At 33.2% G+C, this 10,794-nt stretch overlaps 1 protein-coding gene and 1 long non-coding RNA gene across 2 annotated transcripts; one reads left to right on the plus strand and one right to left on the minus strand.

Moving 5' to 3' along the window:
* Positions 1 to 5,160: 5,160 nt before the first annotated feature.
* LOC126740995 (peroxisomal N(1)-acetyl-spermine/spermidine oxidase) lies at positions 5,161 to 10,588 on the plus strand. The gene is made up of 6 exons (XM_050447228.1): positions 5,161 to 5,558; positions 8,508 to 8,696; positions 8,750 to 9,327; positions 9,389 to 9,646; positions 9,708 to 9,828; positions 10,134 to 10,588. The coding sequence occupies exons 1-6, from the start codon at positions 5,241 to 5,243 to the stop codon at positions 10,317 to 10,319; spliced, it is 1,650 nt and encodes a 549-aa protein (XP_050303185.1). The 5' UTR covers positions 5,161 to 5,240; the 3' UTR covers positions 10,320 to 10,588.
* Positions 6,739 to 8,597, minus strand: LOC126741001 (uncharacterized). The gene is made up of 2 exons (XR_007662081.1): positions 6,931 to 8,597; positions 6,739 to 6,869 (listed from the first exon to the last, which is right to left on the minus strand). It is a non-coding gene; the product is annotated as an uncharacterized LOC126741001 (long non-coding RNA).
* Positions 10,589 to 10,794: the final 206 nt, after the last annotated feature.

A 10,794-nucleotide genomic window follows, 5' to 3' on the forward strand; every position in this document is an offset into this window, starting at 1 on the left:
CTATTCTCGAAAATTAAAGGTTCTGAAGAAGTACAACTCTAAGAACATAGGTACTTAGGCCCCTTTACAGTTACTCAAATTTTAGAAAATAGCAAATTAGAGATAGAAAACCCTAGAAATAACAAGAAGGAAATAATCCATGTCAATGAGACTAAATCAGTCTCTCTTCTTCCAGATGGACCTGGACCGTCTACGGAACCATCAACGTCAAGTTCCACGACTTTAACGGAAATCCAGGAATGTTGCCTTTCAAATTAGGAACGGCACAGTTAGTTACAAATCATTGGTCATTTGTACAAACTATAGATTTACAACCCATAATCAATGAATTCCTATCTTTTAAAAACCACACTAAAACCCTATCATTTAACTTAAAAAACAGTACTACTTATCACGCCGAGTACTTTAATTCATTAACACCCCTTCATGCTATGGAAAGAAATATTGATATTTTAATAAATCAAATATTTCCTTATCTTTCTCCTAATAATAGACGGAAAAGAGGTTTGTTTAACCCCTTGGGTTCTTTTATTAAAAGTATCACTGGAAACTTAGACCAAACTGATGCTGAGAACATATATCAAAGTATAAGATTATTACAATCAAATCAAAATAAACTAAAAGTTGATGCGATTAACCGTATTTCGCTCCTAGACAAAACTATTGAGAATTTTAAGCATATCATCGCTAACATTACTCATAACGAATATATACTAAAATCTAGGATCCTTCAAATAGAGGAATCAATTAAGCGACACGATATTCATAATGTTCAACTGCATGAATATTTAAGAATATTCGTCATAACTAGTCAAATCACATCAATCTACCAATCAATTTACAACACCCTAAATAAAATCGAAGTTGCCTTGACATTTTCGAAAACAAACATCTTGTTTAATTCGATTATTAATCCAGATGAATTGCTACTTAAAATTAAGGAATTAAATAAACACCTTAATGAAAATGATAAACTACCCCTTAGTGATAACATAGAAAATATATTGACCTTAGAAAAACTAATCCAAGTCAAAAGCCTCGCTAAAGACTTTCAAATAACTTTCATTCTTGAGCTTCCACTGGTTAGTGAAATTACATTTCAATACTATAAGTTATTAGCGTTACCAGTGCCAAGTAATGAGTCTTTTCTTGTCAATTTACCATTTAAACAATATCTTGCGCTGAGCAGCACGAGTTATTTCTACCAAGACGATAAATGTCCAGAAGTCCAAGATAACCAATTTCTATGCCAGAACACTCATAGCAGAGTTATTGAGGACCACCCGCCATGTGCCGTTGAGCTCCTTACCCTAAGGTCAACCACTACCACCTGCCATCCATTTGCGATTCACCTGCACGATGTACATGCCGTACAAATCGTTAACGGTAATTGGGCAATTACCACCCCTACGAGCACAGTCGCCCAAGTCAAATGTGGCAACTCCGAGTCAAGCCAACTCCTCCAAGGTTCCTACTTGATGGAAATCCCGCAAAACTGCATGGTTCAAATAAAGTCAATGGTTTTTGAATCATACGAGCCAACAGAATTAGTCTACGAGAAAGTTAGTCTTCCTACCTTCAACTGGACTAAAGATGTACAAGAAAAGCCGCCTGTATTCAATCCACCTTCTATTGATTTGAAACTAGTAAATCTTAAAGCCACCGATGAAATCCAACAAGAACTAAGAAGCCAAGCTAGAAGCCTTGAAGACATTACGTCACCCATTTCCTTAACTAGGACTAGTGTATGGACTATTTTCATTTACATTCTCATTGTACTAGTTATTTTATATCTAACAGTGAAAAAGTTTCGTTCAGTGCGTAAATTAAGACCTATCGAGAAAACTAGTACCCCAAAAGACACTATTTTTGAAAGTGTTATGGTCTAGTTATACTTAGTTTATATTTTTATATTGGTTTGTTTTACCCTATTTTTAGATTTTAAGATTAATGTTTTATTTTACGTTTTATGTTTAGACCTTTAAGTATTTTTACTGTACCCTATTTTAGGAAAACATACACTTTAAGATATGCTTTCGTCTAGCATGGGAGGAGTTATATACCCTGTATAACGTATATTCCTTGTATAATATTGCTTACTGTTAATTCCCGTAATTGCATAGTCAGTATATTAATATCTTATAAATATGGGTGAAACCAATTATATGCAGCTCATTTGTTGGTAGTACTTGCTGTCAATCTGAATAAAAGTTTTTTAAAAATATCGTTTCCTTTTTTGAGAAGAAAACTGACTGGAAAGTTATTCAGTGTGTACACGAAATAGACGCGTCGCTTGTGAGGACCTGTTGCGTATTATTTCGGCATTTATACCAAAACATTTTGTTTTGATCGTACATAAAATGAATATAGAAGCATTTATCAATGCTGTTCAAGAAAGGCCATCATCAGCACAAATTCAAAAATGTAGTTAAGAGATTGTGGGACGAAGTAAAACTTCTATTTCCAGACTACTCAGGTAAATTTTTATTTAGTTATTAAAGTATTATAACCATTTTATTTAATTAGTTTGAAAGTAGTTTTTAAACTAACTTAACTTAACCCGTATTTGAAAGGCTTTTGAAGTTGCCCGATTGTTTCGCCTAGATAACTAAGGAGTAGTAGAGTTTTTACGTTCATTTATCATACGAAAGTCAGCATCTTTATTTCCATCTTTCTCTCTTATAATATTATATAGTAAACAAGCCACTTTTATAAATAATTTGGCATGTGTCACATTTGTTTCGATTTGTTTAAAGAATAATCTCCATTTATTCGTTAATATGCCAAAAGCATTTTCTACGGTAACTCTTGCTCTGGATAATCTCTTATTGAAATATCTTTTTTCGTCATCTAAATTTGTCGATGGATATGGTCGCATTAAATTTTTGTTTAATGGATAAGCTTCATCTCCAATTAATATAAAAGGTAATGTAATATTTGAACCCGGAAGGCATTGGGGTTGTGGAGTATTAAATTTGTCAGACATAAGTAATTTATTTAACTTTGAGAAAAAAACGTTCCTCTGTCACTCTGCCGTCCTTTTCCTCCAACCTAAATAGTAACAAATTTATAATCTGCATCAGCCACAGCTTGAAGTACCAGAGAAAAACAATGTTTATAATTATAGTATTCACTGCCACCCACTTTTTGGGGGCTTTTTAATATGAAAGTGCTTGCCATCAATCGCGCCGATGCAGTTACATATAGAAAAAGATACATACATATAGAATAAAGGATACATATAGAAAAGAACTAAAGAAAATTCCAATTCCGCGCTCAGGAGATGCTGCCATTAATATTAAGGTTAAGTGGAAATATTTCAAATTATTGTCTTTTCTTCGAGACGAAATGATAATCACAACTGGAGACAGTAACCTTGAAATTCAAGACCATCATTTAATTCAGGAATCCTTGGACGAAACTGAGAACTCTGAGCTATATACTACTGCCACTTCCGAATCTAATTCCGAACAAGAAAATTCCAGCAATTCCCAAACATTCAGTGAGACTCAACCATCGCCTTCAACAATAACAACGTCTGGTGAGCCATCGAGAAACTCAATTCGGGCATCGGTTTCGTCTCAAGAACCTCGTTCTCTGCCACTGTCTCGTACTCCATCAACAACCTCTGGAACCTTATCTGGAAAACGCAAAACAGCTGAATACCTAGAAATAGAGAAAAAGAAATTAAGAATTATGGAGTTGGAAATATCTAAAAATAATAATAGTTCGCAAACTGAGCCAAAATCAGATGACTATCATTTTTTAATGTGCTTGCTGCCGCAGATGGAAAAGTTGCCTCCTATTCAAAAGTTACGCTTGCGCAGCAAATTTAATCAAGCTCTATAGGAAGAGGTTGAAACATTAACATACGGATATGGATCTGTGTCGGGTTTTGTAAATTTATAAGAAAATTAGTTAATTTGTTGTTAAAAATTCAGTAGTTTAATAAAGTCATTATATGACACCAGGCTTAATTACTAAACTTAACAGCTAACTTTATTAAAAATATTACAGCATATTTACTTACCTTAATGTTAAAAATAGTTTTTCCGTCGGTGTAATAATTCTTGGCCCTTTGATGGTAGATTTTATGGAATCTTCTATATTCTGTAGTATGTAGTCGAAAGTATCTATCCTCATTAGGAAACTGCCTAATTGCTTTATAAAGTGTGTGGAATTCACCCAGCTTTGGTCTCTTCTTGTTTACATCGTGGACTCCTGGTTTACAATTAAATATATCTTGTGACATGAAAGAGCTGCTTTCGAAACAATACAGAGCTATTATTGATAATGACATTATAAAGAACGCACTTAAAATATAGATACAAATATCATACAATATAACCGTTCTTCCTTAAAGACAAGTACCTAACTAATAGGTAAACCTCGCATCAAATGCTTTATTTTCGCTCAATTTCGCTGTCCGCCGCGAAAAGCTCGTGGTCTCAATTTAGACGCTCTTAATTGCCGCTGTAGGTTTCTAAACGCTTTAAGCGGGGCGAATTTTTCATGGCCCTCGCATTAGGCTCTGACAGCTATTAAATAAGTTAAGTAATAATTAAGTAAGACATGACGTCATTCGAGCTGAAAAAATGATGACGTAACGCTTAAGACATCGTAAGGCACCCGAGTCCTTACTCGGTTAAAAGCGAGTAAGTGCCTTCTCTTACTCGCTAAAATATGAACCGATTCTAAGCGGCTAACCGAAATTAACCTAAAGGCCTTTCTAAGAAATTAACCAGTTGTTGAACCCTTGGTTGACAGCCCCTTTAAAACATAACCAATCGATCTCGCTTAGATGTGTTTGGTTGAAATTGTCATCTGTCGTTGTCTAAGATTAAAAAGTGAATAAAACAAATAGGAAAACAAAGTAAATTTAATGATAAATAAATATAAAGCAAAACTGAACAAAATTGATTATTTTTTCCCTTACTTTCTATCACTCACCCAAGATTTGACATTTTGAAAACAGCTCGGGAGCATGGTAATTATCGTTCCAAGATGATGACGCTCAAAGGGCTATTTCGTCACGTCACCTACCTTAAAAATATTATAACCATCATCCCTTGGACGTGCATGGTTATTACCATTTCGGAACGGTAATTACCGGTTGACCGCTTGGAATCGGTTATGGCTCATATGATATACGTCAATGTCATTGTCAACCAATTTACCGACCTACTCAAAATAATAAACAAATGTTACTCAAGAACAATTAATTCAACAAAATTCAAATTATGGCCCAGAATGGAAGAAATTTGCCCGAAAGTACCCAAAATACCGATAATAAGGTCAATTACTCTAAAGTCATAATCATAGGGGGTGGAATGGCCGGACTAAGTGCCGCCTATCATTTCACCAAGAATAATTTTACAGATTTTAAAGTTCTTGAGGCAAGGGGCAGATTGGGGGGTCGAATTGTTCAAATCCCCATTGGCAACGAAAGAGTAGAATTGGGAGCGAACTGGATACACGGTGTACTAGGAAATCCGGTCTATGAATTGGCTATGCAACATGGATTAGTTGACATTATGGCTGTACCAAAACCACACAAGGTAGGACTCACATATCACATTTGTTCATATTTCTTATGAACTATTATATGTCCTTAAGGCAGATTTATTATAATATAGATTACTTATAAACATTAAAAAAAAATATATATAGAATCCTACAAGTAATCATTATCACATGATATCTCAATAACTTGGATCAACTTTTTAATTTCCAATTAAATTATGTTTCTTTCTGCGGTCAATGGGGATGAAATATTGCAAAATATATATGGCTCCAAATTCATAAACTGAAAGACATTTCTATCAAGTTTTCTGCACAAATTGCGCATTGCTCATATGTGGAGTGAGTCCATATAAATGTTGATTTTCAGGGATTCTAAGGAGATATACTTACTCTTAGAAATTTGGTTTTAACCACCTATAAATTTTTAGAATAGTATTATCAACCTGTGTTTTTAAAAATTTTATAATTTGGGAACATTTGGATTGGTTCTTCTATGAATTTATAATTTTTTACTTTTTCAGATACTTGTACACAAGATTTGTCTGCCTTTTTAAATTTTTCATTGTATAGTATTATTTGTATCTCATTAGGAAGTTTACAAAATACTATAATTTCTGTGTAATAAAAACCTTTTTGGAAAAATGATGTGTTGTGCCTTCAGTATAACTAACTGATCTCTGCTAAAGAAGGGACAGTTAGAAGGCCTAGTTGTGAAAAACATGATATACATGATGTTCTTGGTGCAAAGGCTCTAATTATTTGCGTTTCAGCAATAAAGACCTTTATTGCAAATTTTAAAAAGCTTCAGAATTCTAAAATAATAATACTTTGAACAAATGTGAAGATAACAAGAGATTCAGTCTGAACCACAGTCATATAATATAACCTTCCCAGCTTATTATATTTTCTATGGTTACTATTAGGAATTTAACCTCATTGTATGTAGGATAATGTATTGATTGGCTCTGCAGTCTTGTGTATTAAATATCTGGTCTCTGGTCTTTTCTGGATTAAATTTTAGACTGTTGTCTGTCTGTACACAATGTTGCCTTATCTGCAGCAATTTTTGAGGTATTATTGGAGAGGTCCTGAATTTGATGACTGAGTAATCATTAGCAAATTGAACCACCAAGCCTTGTTTTTCAGGTATTCTAATTGATTGTTGAGTTGTATGTACAATTCTTTGCTCTCTCTGAGAAAAATGATGCACAGATCTAGGAGGTATTCAAACTAAAAATCAGCTTTATTATCAAAACATAATTACATCTTGTGGACAAAGCATATTAATGATTATAAACTTAAAATATACAGTCATAAAGTTTCAATAAGGTTCTACAGGTTATAGTCTAAAAAAATAAAAACCAAAATTAAACATATACCATAAACAATAAAACAAAGTAAACTTACTAATTTGCTAAAAACATGATCATAGTAGATGACATAAAAGAACAATAATGAAACATACAAGTTAAAGAATCAGAGCACCAAATTTCTTAAACTTGCATCTGAAAAATACTCCTCCACACTTCCAGTTTGCAACATCATCTTCTTTCTAAATAAGTTGCAATCTTACAAAGTGACTGTGGAAGGTGGCTCAATATTTTTTTTACCATTATAAATAATAAAAAGCAAAAAAAAATGTTGGGTTTTTAAGAGATCAAAGAAGAAGAACAATGCTGTCTTACTATCAATATCCAAATTGTTTTAAATAAATGTTAGTGAATTACATATGGCTTGTTTAGTTGATATTTTTGGCGTATATCTGGGTGGATTTATATTTGCCAAATTATAATGTTTGATTATAATTCAACAGTTTCATACGTACTGATCTTTCAAAAACCTTCAACACAAGGAAGGACACCAGCCTATAGTTATCAGCCACAGTTCTAAAGCCCTTTTGCAAGTTTTAATTTTTTTGAAAAAACTGTATGACACATTGATTTATAATGTCAGTTGATGGTTGACAAATATATTGTGCTGCATGTTCTAAAGCACATATTGAAAAATTTGTTTGGTATTCTGTTTACTATTCTAAAAATTTCATGAGCTCAAGAAAAATTCTTAATTTAATTAATTCTTAATTTTTTAGCCTTGTATTGCAGTCCTCAATTTATCTATTGTTTTATTGTTGTTGGAAGATGCATCTGGTAATTCAATTACAAATACATTACAGTGCGAACGTAAAGGTTGGAATAAATTCATTTAAAATTCAGGGGTATGTTCAAAAAAAAAAACGCTCGGACATGTCGATTTTTATTTTTAACTGCGGGTTTTCTTACTATAATTTTATGTATACAGGGTGGCCCAAAAATAAGTTACGGTCATCAACGTAATTTTTTTAAATGTAAACACCTATTTTTTATTTTAGATTTAGGTTATACATCAAATTCTAAGTACATTTCATGTACCATGTCCTATACCTAAACTCGACCGTTGACGATTGAACACAATAAAAGGCTATTTTTGGAAGAGTATTGGGTATAGTACCACATAAAATTATAGTAAGAAAACCCGCAGTTAAAAATAAAAATCGACATGTCCGAGCGTTTTTTTTTTTGAACATACCCCTGAATTTTAAATGAATTTATTCCAACCTTTACGTTCGCACTGTATATTTGAAATATCCAAGCCCAGCCTAAATTTTCAAGGGAAAAAAAGATGTACAGAGTACAGAAGACTTCAGGTGCATCTTTCAGTGATGTCACAATAATTAAATGAGATTCTTAATTGACTAAATAACCTCAATTATCAAACCTCAGGTTTACTAACTCCATAGCTCAATGAATTTCCGTTGTTGTACTAAATGTACCTGTCTAATCCCTTTTAGTAAGTAGAGTTAAAACTTATAATTTAGCAACTATTCAAATTTTACTTAAATTAATACATTTTTACGTAAAGAAATGCCGCTTGACCCTTTGCACACATTTAGTTCCATTTCAACAACTCGGTAGCAAGACAAATAAAGAGAGGTTTTAATTTCATAGGTTGTGGCTGCCACAGAACAAGGAAAGCAAGTTTCATTTGCCATGTTACAAGAAATATATGAAGCTTACCTCTGCTTCTTAAAAAGATGTGAGGAATATTTTATATCTCAGTATGAACCCCCTGATGGAATAGACAGTGTAGGGGATCATATTAAACTTGAAATTAGTTTGTACTTAGATAAGGTGCAGGTAAGTGAAGGCACATGCTATAATTCCTAACTTATAGCCAAAACAATGTTTAGGACCCTGTTGAGAGACATTTAAAAGAACTTCTATTTGACTGCCTTCTGAAGAGGGAAACCTGCATCTCTGGCTGTGACAATATGAATGAAATTGACCTTTTAGAAATCGGTAGTTATACTGAACTGCAAGGTGGCAATATCACCTTACCCAGAGGATACAGTTCCATTTTAGAACCGTTAGAAAAAGCTATACCAAAGAATAATATCGTTAGGCGACACCCTGTTAAACTTATCAAGTGGAATTGTAAAAAAAAGGGACACAGAACGCAAAAAGGGGAAAATGATTCAGGCTCAGATTCGGATGACTCAGATCGAACAGTTATAGAGGATCCCGGGAGTGACCGTGATAGCAGAGAAACCTCTGAAGAAAGAATGTTACCACTGCCACATAGTGTGGAAGTAATTTGTGAAAATAACAAAAGATATTACGGAGAGCATGTGATATGTACAGTACCTTTAGGTGTATTAAAACATAAAGCAAATACATTATTCAAACCACCTTTACCTGATTATAAGTTGGAAGCCATTGACAGGTTGCTCTTTGGAACTGTTGACAAGATTCTGCTGGAATATGAAAGGTACATACGAATTATGGACTTAAAATGATTTGTTTTTACTAATGAAATTACATTTTTTTAGACCATTTTTAAATCCGAGCATCACAGAAGTTTTACTACTTTGGGAAGACGACGGTGGCAGCGAAATAAGCAAAAACTGGTTCCGGAAAATATACTCGTTCAGTAAAATAACCGATACGTTAATCTTGGGATGGATATCTGGCAAAGAAGCGGAGTATATGGAAACCTTGGATAACGAGACTGTGATAGAAACTTGTACTTTTGTCCTAAGAAAGTTTTTAAATGACCCATTTATTCCTAAACCTAAGAGCTGTGTGTGGTAAATAATACTATATTTTTTAATTCATTATTATTAATGATTTTTGGGGGGGTTATTTTAGTACCAGTTGGCACAGGCAAGAGTATACTAGGGGCTCCTATACTGCTATAGCAGTAGGGGCCTCACAGATAGACATAGAATGTCTAGCGCAGCCTTTGTACCTTGATGAAAGTGAATCCAAAGTAAGTAAAAATGACCAAAAAATGTGATTCATGACCAGAATTTTACTTGTACTAATTGAAGCTTCATCGGACAATTTGTAGAAAAGGTTTCAAAAAGGACGAATTTTGTAGAAAATTATTTGGGAAAAGTATCTAATTTAATATATTCTTTGTTATATGTTATGGCTTATACTGGCATAAGCAGATCTAGATGTTACAGCGTTTTTCTTTATTCCAGTCAATTAGATATAAAGCAACGTTTTGATTGAAGAAATATTTTCTTAATTGGTGTGGTGCCTAGTAAACACAAGTTTCTTTATTTTTAGCCTGTTGTACTATTTGCTGGCGAACACACGCACAGTAATTTCTATTCAACAGTTCACGGAGCCTATTTGACTGGTCGGACGGTAGCACAACTTATTTTAAATAGTGATACACCTCAAGAAATAGTGGTAAATTGTGAGAACGAAACCGATTTGAGCTCTTGGATACAAGGTATCAACTTAGGATAGGTTTTAATTTAAAAATGAGGCTTTTTATGAAACCATAAACGATCAGCAGTATTTTTTATCCGGAGTAGAACGTAGCCAATGATCAAATACTGAGTCATTTATTTGATCCCTTTCGGTCTTAAACAAATAGATTTTTTATCATCTCCTCAATGGTGAGTTTTAAACGTAGCCATTAGTCCACGAAATGGCGAGTATTTCGTGATGATATTGTGATTTTTAAATATTGTTATGTATTTTAAACGTTATATTATTTTAATTATTTATAATAAGCGTATTTTATTGTATTATTAATAGGTTGTCCCCATTATCATTTACAGCCACTATCAACTGAATAATGTTCAAAATTGCAGCTATTTGAACAAAAGTGCTTAAAAAAATACCTTTATGGTTCAATGCACAATTCACATTTAAATGTAAATTAAATATAATTTCTCATAACTTTACCTCCATTGCTGGGGCAACTCATGCGCTACAT

Source organism: Anthonomus grandis, chromosome 10, assembly GCF_022605725.1.
Source record: "Anthonomus grandis grandis chromosome 10, icAntGran1.3, whole genome shotgun sequence".
NCBI lineage: Eukaryota > Metazoa > Arthropoda > Insecta > Coleoptera > Curculionidae > Anthonomus > Anthonomus grandis.